The sequence below is a fragment of the Emydura macquarii genome, unplaced genomic scaffold, assembly GCF_026122565.2.
Source record: "Emydura macquarii macquarii isolate MOO-44397 ecotype Brisbane River unplaced genomic scaffold, CSIRO-AGI_Emac_v2 contig_1070, whole genome shotgun sequence".
NCBI classification, from domain to species: domain Eukaryota; kingdom Metazoa; phylum Chordata; order Testudines; family Chelidae; genus Emydura; species Emydura macquarii.
This window is the reverse complement of record NW_027131207.1, coordinates 1,859,450-1,879,809: the sequence shown is the minus strand read 5'-3', so window position 1 is coordinate 1,879,809 and position 20,360 is coordinate 1,859,450. Positions and strand designations below refer to the sequence as shown.

At 42.9% G+C, this 20,360-nt stretch overlaps 1 protein-coding gene across 1 annotated transcript in view; it reads left to right on the top strand.

Moving 5' to 3' along the window:
* Positions 1–20,360, top strand: part of ZBED1 (zinc finger BED-type containing 1) — a 229,456-nt gene that overhangs the window by 168,022 nt on the left and 41,074 nt on the right. The window contains exon 5 of the mRNA XM_067545726.1: positions 1,135–1,342. Coding sequence (XP_067401827.1) covers positions 1,135–1,342 — 208 coding nt within the window. The remainder of the gene's footprint in view (positions 1–1,134; positions 1,343–20,360) is intronic.

Here is a 20,360-nt window from a genome sequence, read left to right as displayed (position 1 = left end):
GTACTGTACTTAGTCTTTTAACCACATGAACAACATGCATCCCTGATTCTCTCAATAGTGAAATCCAGTTGTGCAGCAATTAAAAAAACCGAACTGTATTTCGTAACTTTCAAATTCAATTTTTACTGACCAAAGGAAGAGAATTCCCTGTTTTCTTGTTTTTATATATACCCTTGCCACGTTCCCCTGATATAGGTAGCATTTTCAAAGTTGGGTACTTCAAGTTCTGCTTTTACATCTATAGTTAGGCATATAAATAAAAGGTTTGGGCTGATTTTTCCAAGGTGCTGAACAATCTCAGTTCCCGGAGAAGTTAATAAGAGCTGCAGCTGCTTAAAAATATTAGGGGCCTAACTACAGATTTAGGAGCCTAACTTTAGGCACCCAAGTTTGAAAACTGTATATATAAATATACTCTGTATATATTGCCCTAATGAGTCCTAATAAAACTTGTGTGTGTGTGTGTGTGTGTGTGTGTGTGTGTGTGTGTGTGAATATATACTGTTTAATTAATATTTTTCAGGATAGATTTATTTCTGCTCCCACTCCCCCCACATGGAGACAGCTGTAGGGATGGAGGTTCGCCCTTATGGTAGGGCAGCTTTTTAAACTCCAGCCAGGATTCAATGGAAAAGCTGCCTGGAAGGGCACATCTGCTGCTTTAGCCTGGACATGCCCACTTTTGGGGTTCCACTGAACAGCACCAGGCTCTTTGATGGCGTGAAGGTTGTAGAAGCATCTTGCTTTTCTGTATTCCCACTCCATATCGACTTATTACTGCCAGGGGCCCACAGTGTTGAGAGCTGATGTATCCCCAAATGTTAAATTGACCCCATCATTTTCAAAACATCTTTCAAAAATTAAACAATTCATCCTCTCAGTGCTAGAGGAAGGGAGGTAGCGAGTGAGGAGGATTCTCTTAATTTTCTAGGCAGGTAAACTGAGGCATGGAGTTTGTCATTTTTCTCATGGGGAGTCAATCAATGTCAGTTTTACAGTTGACAGGCAATCACCAATCCGTCATGCTGAAACTTGTGTTTAATATGTGTAGCAGGAGACTTGAGTTGCTTTTGTGTCATGAAGCCTCATTCAGTCTCTGAAACCATCACACTTTTTTTGTACTTTCTTCCTTAGCTGGGGTGATGCTGGTCCCTGAAAGAAAAACAGAGGATGGATTTGAGGAGCACTTTGGCTTGAACTACTTGGGACATTTCCTGTTGACTAACCTTCTCTTGGAAACATTGAAGCAATCAGGAACACACAGTCACAATGCGAGAGTCATCACCGTTTCATCAGCCACCCATTATGTAGGCAGATTGCATCTTAATGATTTACAAAGCAGGTACAAATACCTTTTTTTTCCGTTTCACTGGACTGCCATAAGACTGCACAGATTAAAGTCGGTGTAAATTATCATTGAATGTCAGCTATGGTTTTTGTTAACCAGAGGCTCAAATTATTGCTGATACCATTGACTTTCATAATTCTGTGATAGTTTTTGGCTTTTGCAATCCTTCCAGGCATGGGTAGGAAAGAAAAATAGTATATAAATGCATTTATACATAGATTCTGTTTTACATTGGGCCTTGAAAACCTTTGGACTCATTTCGGTTCTTATATAGTTGTGATGAATGTGTTACAAAAACATTAGACTGACCCCATAATCAGGGCATGTAGTATTCTGTGTAACTGGGGCTTTGTAAAATGGCTTTGATAAACGCTGATGGATTCTCGACTCAAGTAATTGTCCTGCTGTTGGATCCACAGGGAGACGCCAGCACAGAGCCCCATTGTAATTCACATCCAGTGTAACACAGCACAACCGTGGCATGCCAGAGCCATTCCTTGCTGAAACACTTTCAGTGCTTCTGGACTACTGAAACTTTGTGATTTGCCAAAGCCAGCCACTCCTGCCTGGCTGGCTTTTAGCTTCTCCCCAACCCACATACTGTCTGCCTCTTCTTCTTCCTTGGCAGCTCCACCAGCTGGCATGCATATCTTCTCTAACTAGCCAGAAGCACTCTGTATAAGTTTCTCCTCAGAAGCCCTGCCAGCTGGCCGCCTCTGCATCATGTTGCAGATGGCATTCCTCCTGCTCAGCTACCATAACCCAGCTCCCTGCTTGCTTCTCCTGCTTCCCTTCACAGCTAGCCTGCTATGTCCCTACTATGCCTTTTGTCCACCCTGCCTATTTGCCTTTGCCCTAAGTATACACCTAAAGCGCTGCCCACCTGCTCCTGCTCTCTACACAGTACTCCCCCTCTGCACACTGTGCCAGCTTTCGCTGCTCTGCTTGCAACCTCACTGATCAGCCCCTGTGACTGACTGCGACCATCTACCCACCATTCCAGCCTAGCCCCTTTGCCTGCCTCCTTTCCTTTGCCACCCCCATGCCTTCTGAGCTTTCCAAAAGTCCTGACGGATGAAGGGGTTAGCAGAATCCAAAAGTATATTAATGCCTTTTTTTTAAGGTGGGCAAAGGTGCTGCATAACAGCATTTTATCCAAATAGTAGACCATGTGACTGTGTTTTCTCTTTAATGCAAGAAAACACAGACCTTTATGCTAAGTAATACAGTGCTGCTGGTATCATAAGTAACTGCCTACAAGTTCTTTAATTAATTTGTGAGTGAGAGAATTGTGTTTGATTCAAAACTTTCCAAGCATGATTTACTAACAAATTCAAATGGATTTATCCTTGCAGTCAAAGTTCTAATGTTTCATTCTGAAACTAAGCATTTCACATAATTTCCATACCAAATCATATCTCAGTCCCTGTGATGCTTATCAAGGACCTTAGCAAACATTCTGAGGCACCTGGTCTGAGTTTTCATTTTAGAATGAAACCTAAAGCCATATTGCAAATATTTCACATGTGAACACCACATTAAACATGTCAAGACTTCCCATCTGATTTCTGATTTTATTCTATGCTATCTGTTTCATCACAAGTATATTGCATAATCTCTGCAGTTCAATTATAATTTTATCTCTCATTTGTAAAACCACTACAGGAAATAATCCTTACACTTCACTTAAGATGCATACTCATTATCTGTGATCTGCATGCACTGGATGACACCATTTAATGCAGCTCTGCTATGTCTCTAGATAACAACAGCTTCCTTTACTACAGAGAAAACTTGTACAGTGCCTCTTTAATTTAGGATGTATTTTACCAGCAGTTCATTGTTATTGACTCCTTTTTCAGGGAGATAGCAACATAAATGTTTAATTTAGAAAAACTGGCTTAATGTGTATAGGAAAAATCTTGCAGCAAAAATGCCAGTGAGTTTTAGTATGCAGTCTTGGTGTTGCGCAGGTGTAAATGAGGACAGAATCTGGCCAGTTGTATGCACTTTTATCCCATAGAGAGTTCTGACTACCATATATATACATGCCCATCAATGACTTCAAGAAGTGAATTGCAATTTGAACTCCAGACCTTTGTCTCTGAAAAGACAGGCCTCTGCCCAGATACAAGAGGATCTCCATTTATTTTCCAAGTGCCAGATAAATACTTACTCATACAAATGGCCCCACTGAAATCAGTGTACTTAGTTGTGTGTGCGTGTGTGTGTGTGTGTGTGTGTGTGTGTGTGTGTGTGTGTGTGAGAGAGAGACACTGCTCACCAGTGTGAATGAGTGGGTTCAATAACCTGGCCCTCTGGCAACATGGATAACTATTATGGTATCATAAATACACAGAAATTGACTATACCACACAACTCGAGATGCATTGATTCAGAGTATTATATAACAGCTTTCATGGCTGTAATAAAGAAATCCCAAAGTAACCATTACAGTATAGTTCATTGTGCTAACTAATCACTTCAATGATTTCCCCCTACTTCTCTCTTTTAAAAGTGCTTTTAAAATACTAATGGAACAGATTATGGCTACTTTTTCTAATGTAATGTGATGACCTAAATAAGAAATGGAATCAAAGTTAAAGCAGTCATTCCACCCTTAGCTTACCCTTTCCTGCCTGCATATTGCAGTAAGATTCATGGTTCTTGGGAGATTTCACATCACAGGACTCCACAGCACACTACTCAGGACCACCATCTTGGACTTATCCTGGTGAGGAGTGAGTCCCCATCGTGCTCTTAAAGAGTCAAAACATTTGTGTTTTTGAAAAGTCTATGTATATAGGTGCCCCAGGGAAGCCAACGTAGCTTTATGGCACTATGTATCTCTGTCCAATTGTTCTGTTGATAGGGTGACCAGATGTCCCAATTTTATAGAGACGGTCCCAATATTTGGGGCTTTGTCTACTACTCCCCACACTCTGTCCCGATTTTTCACTCTTGCTATCTGGTCACCCTATTGCTGAATGGCCACACTTTTCAAGAAACAGTGCCAAAATCACCCCCCCCCCTTTTTTTTTTTTCAAAATCTGTGTGACAATTTTTCACATAACGTTTTCTAATTTTGAGCTGCATTTAGTTGGTTGTGATTGGTCAAATGGTATCGGTTCTGGTTTTGATTGGCTGAACATACCCCATATTATCAGGGGGGGTTATCATCTACTCAAAGGGAGATGATCTAGTCTGTGTGCTGTCTCTGAGACAGTTCGGTAGAAATATTGATAGAAGCAGGGATAACTGCTTATCATGCACTCATTCATCCATAGACTTTTTTTTTATTTTTAAATGGGTGTTGCCCAACCTGGTGACCCATCCCTCCATTGGAGACACCAGAGACAGAAAGGTAAAAGGCCTTCACTACTTCAGTGTGCAAACACCAGGTAGGGAGCTGGCCAGAGAGCTTCATTTCTAATTTTACATTTTCATCTTTTCACCTGTATATTTATTTCTTTATCTTCTTGGTCTTTTAGCTTTTGCCTCTCTTTCCTTGCCTCTTTTGCCTCTCCCTTCCTTGCCTTTCTTTTCCTTGTTTGCTTGTTCTGCTTCTCCTTTCCACTTTCTTCTCCTCTCTCTCTGTTTGCTTTTCATTCTCTTGCCCTTCTACCCCCAACTCCATTCCTCTCTTCTGTATGTTTATTTTCCACTAACAGGCCACACTGTCTGGGCACACTGAGACAAGACACAGCTTGTTCCACATTGACAGGGCATAGCTTGTTTCATGTGGTTTTTTGCAAATACAAAATCACAAAAGCAATAGGTTCTCACAATGCTTTTGCTGAAGGACGTACTGAAGAACATCAGATATCTTTGTCGTCTTTCAGATACAGTCCATTTTGAACAGATCTCATGTGAGCCAACAAGGGTATCCCTAAGGCAAATCATACTCCATCAGTCACAGTTTGAATAATAGCACTTTAAAGAGGCCAAAAGCTCAATCAACAGAAATGTTATCATCAGCATTGGAACAATAATAATTTAAGTAATTACATGCTAGCTGTTTGTGAAACAGTGTTCTCACACTAACAGAGCCTCGCTGTTGTATTGTTTAATCCTCCTCCACCTGAGTTAAATGAAATGCTATCGACAAAGAGAGGAATACAAAGGAAAACATAACATGGTTGTCCGGTGTTAGTAAATGTTTGAAGAAAATAGGTTCATATGTGATGATGCCATCATCTCTAGACAATGTAACCCTGAACATTACTCTGTTGAATTCATGGCTCTCTCACAGGGGCAGGATAGGGGACACTTCTTCACTGGCATTGAGAATGGTCTATTTATGAAATCAAAAAGAAAGTTAAGGAAAGTAAAGAAAAAGATCTTGTCCATTTTCCTGGTCTACACTGGTGACAGAGGTTGATGTAAAGTCACTTACATCGATCTCCGAATACCTGCATCTCCACTGGCACTACTGTTAAGTCGACTTAAGTCATGGCAAAAGTCGACTTAATAAGACCACCTCTGCAAGTGGCATAGCGCCTAATTCGAATTTATTAATTCAATTTAGTGTCACACAACTTAACTTTAAATTTAGTGTAGACACAACTTAACTTAAATTGACTTTATTGGCCTCCGGGAGGTATCCCTCAATGCCCCCTTGTGACCGCTCTGGGCATTCGCGCTGTGCTGTACTGTGGTCACGCTACCAGGAAATGTCCCCTCCCCTAAGCCCCTGGAAGATTTGAATTTTCATTTCTTGTGCAGCCAGCGTGGAGAGAGCTTTGTTGTTGGACTCCTCATGGCAACTGCAAAATCCAAACGTGCTCCAATATGGAGTCGACCAGAGGTCTTAGATCTCATCAGTCTGTGAGGCGAGGAGTCTGTTCTGGCTCAGCTCTGAGCCAGGAAAAGGAATCTGGACATTTATGGGAAGATATCCCAGGGCATGCTGGAGAAGGGACACAACAGGGACGCTCAGCAGTGCTGCATGAAGATCAAGGAGCTGTGGCAGTCATATCAGAAAGCCAGGGAAGCTAACAGCCGTTCTGGCTCCTCACCAAAAACATGGTGCTTCTACAATGAGGTGCATGCAATTCTCAGTGGAGATCCCACCACGGTGCCACCCCGCAGCATCAATACCTCTGCTAGGTCACAGTCCATGGACAATGATGAGGAATCCGTGGACAAGGAGGAGGAGAAGGCTGAAGAGAGCAGGGTGCAGGAGAGCGGGCTGTCCATTCTCTCTGAAAGTCAGGACATATTCCTGACCCCAGAGCAGTTCAGCAGCACACAGGACAGCACTAATGATCCCAGGGAAGGCACATCTGGTGAGTTTTTTTTCTTCTTAGCAATTCTGTCCTTTTACATTGGGTGCGGGGGCCAGGAAGGGGATTTCAGGCATTTCGGTGACTGTACTGGGGGGTTACTCAAGGAACAGTTTATTTCTGTGATGAGATATGCTCCGATAATCATCAGTTGTTATCTCACAGAAACTTTCATGTAGGTAATCTGTTATCCTTTGCAAAAGTTTTCTGGGGAGGGCTGCCTTGTTCCTCCCTCCACGGTAGGATACTTTGCCATGCCACGCTGCAATCAAGGGAGCCAGCATCATGGTGGAACACAGGTGGTTTCCTGCTGTGTGCAGCAAATCATTCCTTTCCTCGTGTGTGACCCTCAGGAGACTGATATTGCTCATGGTCACCTAGGGAAGACAGCGCATGTTTAAAATACCAGAGCTACATAGCAGATGCCCTGTACCTTTGTATTCCCCATTGTACTGTCCTACCAAGTCACTTTGATTACTTTTATTTGGTTTAAGCAGAGACTTTATCCCCCACCACTCCCCCTTCGCACTGTCCGCAGATTCCCTATGTAAGGGCACATTGAGCAGACCCCTCTGGGATGTCAGGAATGGAATGAGGGTCTGTGTTTGCCCTGTGCACTGCATGGGGAGCATTGTCTACATTGTAGCAGTTGTATCATTTTATTCACTCCGCTAACAATGGCTACCTTGTGAATTTTTTTTCATTCTGTAGGCACCTTGGCCTTGGCCCCAGCCTCAAGAAATGCTGCGGAAAGACTATCGCAGATTAGAAAGAGGGGAAAAAACCCAAGAGACGACATGTTTGGCGAGTTCATGAATGCCTCCGCGGCTGCGGACACTGAACTCAGAGTGTGGCGGCTGACCTTGTTCCAGAATATGGACATGGACAGGGAGAGTCGCAGGGAAATGATGGAGCATGATCGCAGTACCACGCAGGAGATGCTGTGAATCATGCAGGACCAGGCAGACATGCTCCGGCAGCTTGTGGAGCTTCAGGAGGAGCGGAAGCAGGACAGAGTCCCACTGCAGCCCTCCAAAATGCTCCTCAACCGAGGGCTTTGCTGCCCTTCCCCCTCCCCATCTCCCAAGAGGTCTCGGAGGAGATTGGACAGGCTGCAGTATGTGCTCACCTCCACTCTGGTGGAGGCAAGCAGAAAGCAGTGGCAGACACGCTGACAGCTAGCCAGCAAGCTACCACCCTACCCCTTGAGACTGTGAATGAACACTCCCCCTCCTCCCCCCATGACTTGAATGTTCATAAATAAAAGTTTGCATCATTTCAACATGTTTCTTTATTAAATCATATCTTGTTCTGGAGGGATTTGGAGGGTACAAATATCGATTGCAGGGGGTGTTCACCATAGGCAAACAACATATAGGAACAGAAATCAGTCCTGAATCTCATTGTAGAACCTGGTTTTCGATGCTTCCCTAATGCAAAGAGTTCCGCGGTTAGCTCTCAACGTACTGCTGGCATCTGGTTGCTCATAACTGGCGGCCGGTCTTTCTGCCTCCACAGCCCAACCCTGGGGGAACCTCTCACCCTTCATTTTACACACTTATGAAGAACACAGCAAGCAGATATCACAGAAGGGAGGTTCTTTTCACTCATGTCCAGCCTAGTAAGGAGACTTCTCCATCTGCCCTTTAAACTCCCAAAGGTACAGTCAACAACCATTCTGGAACTGCTTAACCATTATTAAAACACTCCCTGTCACTCTCAAGGTGCCCGGTGTATGGCTTCATTAGCCAAGGGAGCAAGGGGTAAGCAGGATCCCCCAGGATCACTATGGGCATTTCCATACCCCCGATGTGAATTTTTTGGTCGGGGGGAAAAGTGCCTGCCTGCATGCCTCCTGAGGTCCCTTCCAACTCTATGATTCTATGATTCTATGATTCTATGCTAGAGAATAGCCCCAAATTACAAAATACACGCGCGTCATGCACCTTCCCAGACTACCCCCACGTAGATGTCAGTGAAACGACCCCTGTGATCCACAAGGCCCTGTAGGATCATGGAAAAGTACCCCTTGTGGTTCATGTACTCAGTTGCTCTGTGGGCAGGCGCTAAGATAGGGATGTGTGTCCCATCAATGGCTCCCTCGCAATTCGGGGTATACCATCGTGGCAAACCTGTCCACTATGTCCTGCACATTTCCTAAAGTCAGTAGCCTTCATAGCAGAAGTCTATTGATGGCCCTGCACACTTGAATCATGGTGGTGCCAACTGTAGATTTACCAACTCCGAATTGATTCCCAACCGAGCGGTAATAGTTGGAGGTTGCCAGCTTCCACAGAGCGATGGCGACTCTCCTCTCCACCGTCAGAGTTTGTCTCAAGTGAGTATTCACGCGCTTCAGGGACGGGGCCAGTTCCAAGCACAGTTCCAGGAAGGTTGCCTTTCACATACGAAAGCTTTTCAGCCACTGATCATCATCCCACAGCTGCATATCAATGCGGTCCCACCAGTCTGTGCTTGTTTCCCTGCACCAGAACCGATGCTTCACGGACTGTAGATGATGCATTACAGCCTGCAGTAATCGGGAATTGTTCTGCTCGATGGCTTGTAGCAGGGCAGCCTCGGTGGCATCGCTGTTGCCTGTGCTTCAGCTTCTTGATCTATTTTGAAAATACTCGATGATAAGCCGTGATGTATTTGTGATGCTCACAATAATAGTGCAGAGTTGAGCTGGTTCCATGTCTCTGCAGCAATGGTGAGCGCAGGGAGTAAAAAAAACGGCGTGAAAACAGTTTTCCTGTTTGTTTGGGGGGGGAGAATGGAGGGGGAAGCAGCGTTGCATCATGGGACAAAGACACTCATCCCAACAGTCACCGCTGCTAGTTGCACTTTGGGATAGCAACCCACAGTGCACTGCTTTGAAAGCTGAAATAAGTGTGGTGAGTATGGACGCACGAGACCTGTGCAAACAGCGTGGTGTATACACGCTGCTGCAACTTCTAAAAATCGGCTGCTGAAAGTCGACCTTAAGTAAGTCGACTTCACTCTGCAGTGTAGACATATTCTTAGTAAAAGTTTTGATAAGTGCAAAGTAATGCACATTTGGAAAACATATTTCCAACTATACATACAAAATGATGGGGTCGAAATTAGCTGTTACCACTCAAGAAAGAGATCTTGGAATTACTGTGGACAATTCTCTGAAAACATCTGCTCAATGTGCAGCAGCAGTCAAAAGAGCGAACAGATTGTTAGGAACCATTAGGAAGGGGATAGATAACAAGACAGAACATATCACAATGCTTCTATATCCACATCTTGAATACTGCATTCAGATCTGGTCGCCCCATTTCAAAAAGATATATTGGAATTGGAAAAGGTACAGAGAAGGGCAACAATAATGATTAGGGATATGGAACAGTTTCCGTGTGAGGAGTGATTAAAAAGACTAGGACTTTTCAGTTTGAAAAAGAGACGACTAAGGGGGGATATGATAGAGGTCTATAAAATTTTGACTGGAGTGGAGAAAGTGAATAAGGAAATGTTATTTACTCCTTCACATAACACAAGGACCTAGAAGTCACCCAATGAAACTAATAGGCAGCAGGTTTAAAACAAAAGGATGTATTCTTCACACAGTGCACAGTTGATCTGTGGAACTCTTTGCCAGGGGACGTTGTGAAGGCCAAAACCATAAAAGTGTTCAAAAAAGAACACGATAAGTTCATGGAAGATAGGTCTACCAATGGCTATTAGCCAGGATAGGCAGGGATGAAACACAATGCCCTGAGTGTCCCTAGCCTCTGTTTTCTAGAAGCTGGAAGTAGGCAACAGGGGATGGATCACTTGATGATTGCCTCTTCTGTTCATTCCCTCTGAAGCACCTGGCATTGACCACTGTGGGAAGACAGGATACTGGGCTAGAAGCACCATTGGTCTAACCCAGTATGGCTGTTCTTATGTTTTCTCAGGTATAAAGCATACCCATAAATTTTCCCCTCATCAGGATGTCAGCAGCAGAATCTCAGATTGTGCCTAGCTTTTTCCCTATGTCTGACAACTCCCTTTCTTTATCCTTTTGTTATGCCTGCCAGGTGGGCCATGTAATGCAGCAAACCAGAGCTGGATCCATTCCTCAGTCAGATAACATCTCCTTTTTAGTTCCAGAGCCCTGTAGATTTGGAGACAGATTTTTCAGTCCTGCTGTGCTCCCTTTGCTCTGCTCAGATGGTGCAAGTAGAGCTGAGGGTTTCTGTAACTCTCCAGCCTGGTGGATTCTCTAGCAAGCTACTACACTTTTCCTATAGCCCCTGGCGTAGGGGGCATGTCAGTGGCGGAGAGAGGCAGACAGGAGGTTAAGTGGAGAGTCATGAACTCCAGAAATGCCTTGCTGACACTGGGTTTTTGCCAGTTGGTTTAGGTTTGAGCAGACACCCAGGTTATTCTAACCTGTGAATGGGGCAAGAACAGATTCATACAGTTGTAATCAGCTCCCTCATAATCCTGCTCTCTGTTGCAGCCCATTTATGCTGGGTGTAGCAGAGAATCTGGCTCACCATAGGAAAATGTGGTTGTAAGCTTTTCCTTTACCAGCTTTGAATTGACAAAGGTATCTGGAGGCCTCCCTGATCTGGATGAGTAGTGATCCCATAAATGTATTCTCTGCATGCCAGAAAGCAAAGCTGTGACTGGAGCTGGGTGGGAAACAATTTTCCTGTCCCATGAAAATTTCTGAGATTTTTTAAATGTTTTCTCATCTCAAATGGGATGAAAATTTGAAATCTCAAAAATAACCAAAACAAACAAACAAAAAACAATTGTGGGCTGATAATCTGAAAAAAAGGGTCAGTCAAAATGTTTCATTTTGATAATTTTGAAATAGCTTGTTTTGATTTCAACCTTTTTTTTTTTAAATTTTACAGTATAAATTAAAATTTCTAAACAAAAAATTATTTCAAACCAAAAACCAATTTTTTCCCCTCATTTTGAAAATATTGAATTGGGACCTTTAGATAACTTCATAACTTTGTTTTCAATTAGGAGATTCATTGGAACTGATCCTTTCCCACCCACAAAGAATTTTGGATTTGGCAAATCAACATTTACCAACAAAAACAGTTTTGTCTGAAAATTCTAATCTGCTCTAGTTTCCCCAACATGACTGGGTAAATGGGTCATGACTGAGTTTCCTCATGACTGAGTAACTATGTAAGGACTTTTGCATCTGTGAATTTACACCTTCTTAATCCTTTCCTGAAAGTCCATACCAGGACCAACTCAATATTGCCACCTGTATTTACCTCAAATAATAATAATAAAAACCCCCACAAAATGTCAATATGGCACATACTATTTCCCAGTTTTATAATTCTTATCAAGGAAATAAGCGTAAAAGGAAACAGGTGGGATTTTTTCAAATTTAATTTTTAATTAATGTTTTTTCATCTTGTACGTATTAACCTATTTGAATAGACGAAAGGTACATCTGCACTTGGAGCTGGAGATGTAATTCCTAGCTCGAGGAAGCATACCCACACTAGCTCTGATAGTGTAGCTACGGCAGCATAAGTCGTGGAATGAGTCAGCTGCCCCAAGTATGTGCCTAGCCCCTCCCACCACTCCCACTACACTGGCTATCCTGCTATATTTAGTGCACTAACTCAATTGGACCTAGCATAGGTATACCTCCTCAAGATGGGAATTACAGCCCCAGCACAAGGTGCAGACATACCCAAAGAAGTCTGCAGGGGTGAAATAGGAAGAGGAGATCAGTAGACTGATGCTTGATAAAATGAAATGAGAAAACAGCAGAAATATTAACCATAAAAGATTTTTGTGATAAATTGTGACTTCTATTTAATTTGGGAAGAATGAGTGTGTGTGTGTGTGTGTGTGTGTGTATTTGTGTGTGTGTGTGTGTGTGTGCATCTACTATTTAAGTAGATGTGCAAAGTGGAGTTTTATTGTATATTTCGATTTCTGTTGACAAGATTAATCAAATTCCCTTGATAAGATCAAATACCAGGTACAGTACACTGGTTTCCTCAATTAAATGTGACCTTCACGCAACCCATTCCAAACTTTCATAGTTGTATGACTTTTTTCAGACATAAATATTCAAATACTTGATGGATCTAGGTAAGGACATTTCAACTTTTTTTTGCAAAATATTTTTATGTAAATGTAAAATAATATTCTGCTGTCTCTTCCCTATTGCAAATATTGCAACAATTATCTTTAATTGGAAAAAGTGAGCTGCTGGCCTGGAAAAGACATAAATCACAAATACTGTAAATTAATCTAAAATACAAGTCAACTGCTACACTAGAAGACTAGTTTCCTCATCTATCCCAAAGATTCAGACATTTCTCTGTTACGTTCAGTTTCAGTTCACTTACCCTATTAAAACTGCAACATATGTCAAAGCTTTGTTGATGGCTACTACTGAATCCAATTCTAGAGCTCTGCATTTGAGGAGTGTTGGTGTATTTCAGACACACAGCTTAAAATTTCTACATTAATGAGTTTTAATAGTAGAATGTATTATTGTATTTTTATGCCAGCATATCAATGTGTGTACATTACCTGTATGGAGATCTTGACACCAAGATCATAAAACCAATATCAGACTTTGATGCAAATGTAGGAAAAATTATCTGTCATATTCAATATGTCATGATCTTCAATTCCTTATCTCTTAGGAGAAGTTACTAGGGTTATTGGAACAATGTTTTGAACTGGTACAACAAATGCTATGTTTTGGTGCGTATTTGGTGTACTAGTATCACTAGTATTACTCCACAAAGAACTTGAATGGGTACTCTGAGGGAAGGAGCAACTCTTTACAAGATAAGAGACAATGGATCCAATAGGCACACTATATTCTGAAATGGCTATACAGTTCAACAGTAATGTGAAACTTAATGTACTATACTGGCTTGGCATCAGTAGCATAAGGAACTTGGAAGGGAACATGGAGTGGAGATGGATTGTCACTCTGAAGAGGTGAAGGGTCAATTTAACTTCTGCCTTTGAGAAGAAGGGACCATTAAGGCTGAGTGAAGCTTAGAAGCCTCAGAGTTTGGGTTCTGGGCATTTATTACATCTTCTAGAGACTCTTCTCCCAAAGCTTCTAACTCCCACCAGCCTCACAAGATCTCTTCAGCTGTGAGGAGGGCTGTATATAATGTTTTCGGGGGAAGCTTATCTGGCCTTCTCCTTTTTCCTTGCTCTTCAAGGGCTGACCAGCTGGCCCAATCGCCGGCAAATCCCTGGAACAGCATTTTATGGGAGGTAATCAATGAGCTCGACCCACTTTTAAAAGCAGATGTGAAACATTCTTCTGGATCCAGTTGTGCTGCTGCTTCTGGAACTTTCAAACGTATGTCTGAGATGCTCCTACATGCATTTAAAAAGACCTGGAAGCCACAGCTAAGAAGTTCAGAAGAGTATTTCCGCTCCTGTTCCTAAAAAATAAGAACCAGTCCCACAAAAGGAAAGAAAGAGGAGTGGAACAGTTAGCTACTCTGAATAGCTGAGGGAAGGGACTCCTCTTCCACCCCGCTCCAGATCAAGAGTTTCCAGAGAGGGCATAGAACACTGCCAACCTTCCACTAGAGAGGATGACGTGAGAAAAAGTGGGTTTTGCTGAGGGCAAGTTTAAGAAGGTAGTTGGAGAAATAATGGGTCTTCTCTTTCTTCCCCTGAGGGAAGGAAACATATGGGTCAAAGATTAATCATTATTCATACCTTAAAACAGTATGGCTTTAGTTCAGTTAAAAAATACTGGTGAAGATTTGGTAATGGTACAGGAGCAAGACGGGAGTAATTTATTGTTTCATCCAAATCATTTGCCTGTGAAATTTAAATTAAAGTGAAGAGTAGTCAATCATCCCCACAAAAATGGTACCTATGGCTATAGCTGGCAAGATAACTGAGACTATTACATATTTTTAATTGCTCAAATAGGACTGGTAGAAAATTTTCTCTGTCAAACCTGTTGGGCTTTAGACTAAATCAATATTTTTTGTAAAAAGCATCTGTTGTTCAATTTAAAAACTTAAATTTTAATTGAAAAAACAGATGTCCAAAAACTGAGATATAGTAGCTGAAAACTAATATTTTGATTTGGAAATGCTGTTGCAATGCCTCAGGTGAACTGTAGGGGTTTGGTTGCTTCCTGTCCCTATTCTTCTCTATGGGATGGGTTCCCTGGCCAGACTACATCTCCCATAATGCACCACCACGATTCTCCAAGAGGGTTGACTGTAGTGAATCGTGGGAGACATAATACAACCAGGGAGCCCAGCCTACAGAGGAGAATGGGAGCTTGAGGCATTGGAACTACAGTTCCCATAAGGCACTACAGCAGCATCTCCAACTTGAAATATTTTGATGTTTGAGTGATACACTTTGGTTTTCAGCTGAACTTTTCAGAATTAAAATTTCCACTGAAAATCAAAATTTTCACTGGATAAAAGCCCCATTTTGACCAGCTGTCTACTCTAATGCTTTTCCTTATAAAGGAACAAATAATCCTGCCCACTTACTCTGCCTCCAGATAGTGAGGTACTCAAACACAATAGAATAGGTGCATTTCTACATTGAAGGGAGTGGGATTTGGGAACCACATGTTGGGCGTAGGATACAAAGCTTCCATGTGCTCTAATATGGAGAGATTGGATAACAAGTGAGGGAGGATTAAGGCCCAGACCAGCCATTGTTTTCCATGAAAAGGAGCTGAAGAGCAATGGTAGCTATTGCAGCTGCAAAATCTTGCTTTTGAACCTGTGACCTTCACTTTCGTCCCTTTCCCTCCTCCCCCCCCCCTGCCCCCATTTGCTGTCCCCTGTAATCGTTTGATGCCAGGGTCCAGTGTCTCCTCCCCTTAGGCATGGGTGAGAAGGCCCCAGAGCCTCAATAGGCACAAAAATGTGCAGTAGCTACAGCAGCCATGGAGTGGCTCCATGGCCTGAGAGAAGTGGCCTTTCTTCCCAGCCCTTGCAGAGCATTGTATTTCACAGCTCAGGTACTCGTGCTATATACTGATGTTCAAGAGTTGGCCAAGAAACTTTTGAAATATCTTTGGGAAGCATTTTTAAGCTTTGATGAGTTACTCTGCCTACTTCATACATACCTTGTTGGTCCTGGCCTTGATTGAAATGTTCATGTGTAATTGCACATTCTATCTTCACTTTCCACCTTGCCGCTGCTTTTGGAAATAATTGGTTTTTCATCACAAATCATGCAGGGATCAGCTTACTGTGATTCAGTGTGACAAAGTATTTGGGAAATTTAAAACCTACTGGATGGGTAGAAGGTGAAAACAATCCTTCTTTCCCCGGTCTCCTATGGTAGCAGTTTGAAATGCTGGTTACAGACCACCTGAGCTGCACTGCGTGGCCCAGGCTCTCAGGAGACATATATGAATCATAAATGACACTTCTAAGACTTTGATGTGTTGGATTATTGGCTTTATCCAGTTTGAAGAGAATTTAGTGTGCCATAAATAGTTTTAAGGTCAAAACAAAATCACATGACAGAAAAGACTGCAAACCAAAAAAGCCTCAAATCAAATATAATTCCGAGTAAGAAACAAAGGGAAACATTTTATTTTTTGCTTTTACTGTCTGCCGAACTTTGCCATTTTAGACTTGCCAAATAAAAATCCTCTCTGCAAAAGCTGTTTTTCATTTTTCATACTTTTATTAATCCCACATCTTTTCTGACAGCTGGATGGGGGCCTCTGGTGACATGCAGCCTTATATAACTAAGGTTTCATAAATCCATTGCATCTAGGAATTGGATCATCCTTCAAGTCCAGAAAACTCAGGCATTTGAGTTCTGTCTGTACCTGTTGGCACTGCAACTCTGTTCCCGCCTTCTGTTTCCTAAGAGGAGGGGGAAAGGATTTTCATGAGATTTCTTGAGTGTTTTTAGTAAATCATTTTCTTCTCTGGTGATTATCTTAGACTCATAGAATCATAGGATTGGATGGGACTTTGAGAAGTCATCTAGTGCAGTCCTCTGCAATTATGGCAGGGCCAGACATTGTCTAGACCATCCCTGGCAGGTGTTTGTCTAACCTGTTCTTAAAAATCTCCTATAATGGAAATTCCACAGCTTCCCTGGGCAATTTAGTACTGTACTTCAGTACCCTAACAGTTAGGAGGTTTTTTCTAATGTCCAACTGTAATGATGTGGTGTGGCCTCCCTCTGAGGCAGACGCAGAGGGGCCGACCCACATCACATGGTGGGCAGACCTGGTACGGCACAAGCCGCCTGCTGGAAGCACAGGGGCAGGACAGGAAGAGGACATATAAAAGCCAGGCCCTGTAGCTCAGTCATAGGACAGCTGCTGGAGGAGAAGGACGTCTCCTGCCCGCTGCTGGAGTGGGAGCCTGGCGAGGACTCCAGCTGCATCGAGGACTCCCCTGATCTGCCGGAGCCGCTCGACAGCCCAGATGCTGAGGAGCTACTGGGAATGCCACTGGTCACATACCTGAGGAGGCAGATGACAACCCTTGGAGGCAGGAACATTGTAAAGGGGGTGGAGGAAGTAGCTCGGAGGTAGCCGACCGCAGTCCAGCTGTGCTCATGCCTGAGCACCGATCGGCACGTTTCGGCTGGAGCCCTGCTGACCCAGTGGCGGAACGCTCCACCACTGTAGGGCTCTTGGCTGGGATGTGGTGGAGTCGGGAGGGCCTGTATCCACCTGCCCTCTTGACGTCCCACCCTGGGGTGGAAGCCTCACCCCAGCCTGTGAACTCGGTGGTGCTTGACCCCTCTGCCTGTGAGCCCTGGATTGTGTTAGTGCTCACCCGCTGCTGTGAGCCTGGGACCGTATAGATGCTCTCCTTTGCCTGAGATCCAAGATTGTACTGCTTGCTGCCCCGCCCTACCAAAGGATCTGGGCTCACAGACTCCTGGAGGGACTGACTGCCTGGCTACAGGCCAGCCCATAGCTGGCTACTGCCCAGCTTGGCCAGAAGGCCTTGGCTGATAGACTTCGGAGGGGCTGCCTGGTTACAGCCCAGCCCCCTATCTATTGGTTGTCCCACCCTGCCGGAAGGGCTGGGCACCTAGACAAACGTGACCTCCCCCCCCCTTCCCCATCTTTGTGTCCAGGGACTTTCCAGACCACGGACTACGAAGTGACATGGCCTCTCTCTGAGGCCAACGCCAAGGGACAACCCCAATCCTGTACACCAACCTAAACCGCCCTTGCTGCAATTAAGCTCATTGTTTCTTGTCCTGTCCTCAGAAGTTAAAGAAACCATCTTTTCCCCCCTCCTTGTAGCAACCTTTTATGTACTTGAAAACTGCTATCATGTCGCCCCTCAGTCTTCTCTTCTCCAGACTAAACAAATCCAATTTTTTTCAATCTTCCCTCAAAGGTCATGTTTTCTGGATCTTTAATAGTTTATGTTGCTCTTCTCTGGACTTACTTCAATTTGTCCACAACTTTTCTGAAATGTGCTGCCCAGAACTGGACACAATACTCTAGTGGAGGCCTGATCAGAAGGGAGTAGAGAGGAAGAATTACTTCCTGTGTCTTGCTTACAATAGTCCTGAAAATACATTCCAGAATGATGTTTCGTTTTTTTGCAACAGTATAACACTGTTGACTCATATTTAGCTTGTGATCCACCAGGATCTCCACATTGCTTTCTGCAGTACTCTTTCCTAGGCAGTCATTTTCCATTTTGTATGTGTGCAACTGATTGTTCCTCCTTAAGTGGAGTACTTTGCATTTGTCCTTATTGAATTTCATCCTATTTACTTCATTTTGAATTTTAATCCTATCCTCCAAAGCACTTGCAACTCCTCCCAGCTTGGTATCATCCAAAAATTTTATAAGTGTATTCTCTAAGCCATTATCTAGATCATTGATGAAGATATTGAATGGAACTGGACTCAGAACTGATCCTTGCAGGACCCCACTCAATATGCCCTTCCAACTTGACTGTGAACCACTGACAACTACTCTCTGGGAATGGTTTTCCAACAAGTTATTCACCCACCTTATAGTAGGTCCGTCTAGGTTTTATTTCCCTAATTTGTTTATGAGTAGGTCATGCTAGCCAATGTCAAAAGCCTTACTAAAGTCAAGATATATCACATCTACCACTTTCCCACTATCGACAAGGCTTGTTAACCTGTCAAAGAAAGCTATCAGGTAGGTCTGACACGATTTGTTCTTGACAAATCCATGCTGACTGTTACTTATCACTTTTTTATCTTCTAGGTGTTTGTAAACTGATTGCTTAATTGCTCCATTATCTTTCCGGGTACTGAAGTTAAATTGACTGGTTTGTAATTCCCTGGCTTGTCCTTCTTGTAGATGGCCACTATATTTGCCCTTTTCCAGTCCTCTGGAATCTCTCCCATCTTTCATGGCTTTTTGAAGATAATCACTAATGGCTCAGATATCTCCTCAGTCAGCTCCTTGAATATTCTAGGATGTATTTCATCAGGCCCTGGTGACTTGAAGACATCTAACTTGTCTAAATAATTTGTAACTTGTTCTTTCCCTATTTTAGCCTCATATCCCCACTGGCATTCACTGTGTTAGACGTCCAATTGCTACTAACCTTTTCGGTGAAAACTGAAACAAAAAGTCATTTATCACTTCTGCCATTTCCACGTTTTCTATTATTGTTCTCCCCTCCCACACCATTGTATAACAGGCTACCCTGTCCTTGGTCATCCTCTTGCTTCTAGTGTATTTATCAAAAGTTTTCCTGTTCTTTTTCTTATTCTTTCTGTTACTAAATTAACTTAATGAGTTTGGTGACTGTGTATCTCTGTGACTCCTCAGCTGTATTGTTACCCTGTGTATGTAAAAACAAACTTTGAAAAAGCAGAGATAATTAAAAAGAATATATCTGCATTTTTTAGTGCCAGACTGACAGCCTGAGAGACTAAAGTTTTCTGTCACTATATAGAATAGAGACATTGCAAGCGTTTCCTCTCAGTCCGGCCAATGTTCCTCAGCGTTTTTTCCCAGAGCTGTCTACCAACTCTGTGGGTAGAGGATCATTCAGTCTTAATGCCCATTCAAGCCTTAATGCCCATTCAAGTCTCTGCTAAGACAGCCTGATCAAGTCTGTGGGAGCTGAAGACACTCAGCAGCTCATAGGATGAAAACATATGTTATATGGATACCTCCTAAAGGCACTGGACTGAGACCAACTTATTTCACATGGACCATTCAAGGGTAATAACTCTTGATCATTATTAAGCTTGCTGGATTTGAATTGGCAACAGCTTATTGTTCATCACCAATCCCCATTGCCTTCCAGAAGCCAGCAAGAAAAGAAATAATATATTTATATTTAAGATACTTGTGTATATATATATATATATATATATATAATATATTGTTTAATATATAATTTATTTATATATATAATAATAATAATATTTAAGATATTTAAGATATTGATATATCTGTATTAGGGACTACAAATAATTCAAGGAGTGAGTTACTTTAAATATTTTTATTAAATGGAAAATGACCATATACGAGAGGTTAGGCATTGTTTTTAGTATTATTGGTCCAGCTTTACCCTCATTATGCATCAGTGTGGGTGATGAAGTGGGTGTGAGGAGCTCCCTTGCCCCCTGGTGCACTGCAGGAGTGTGGAGGCGCTTCCCCGCATGTGGGTGGGGAGTGGGCAGGGCCTCGGCAGTGCACCTGGGGAAGTAGTCTGTACCAAGCATACAGCTGATGCAAATTACTTCCCCTTAAGTGAAGGGAAAACCAG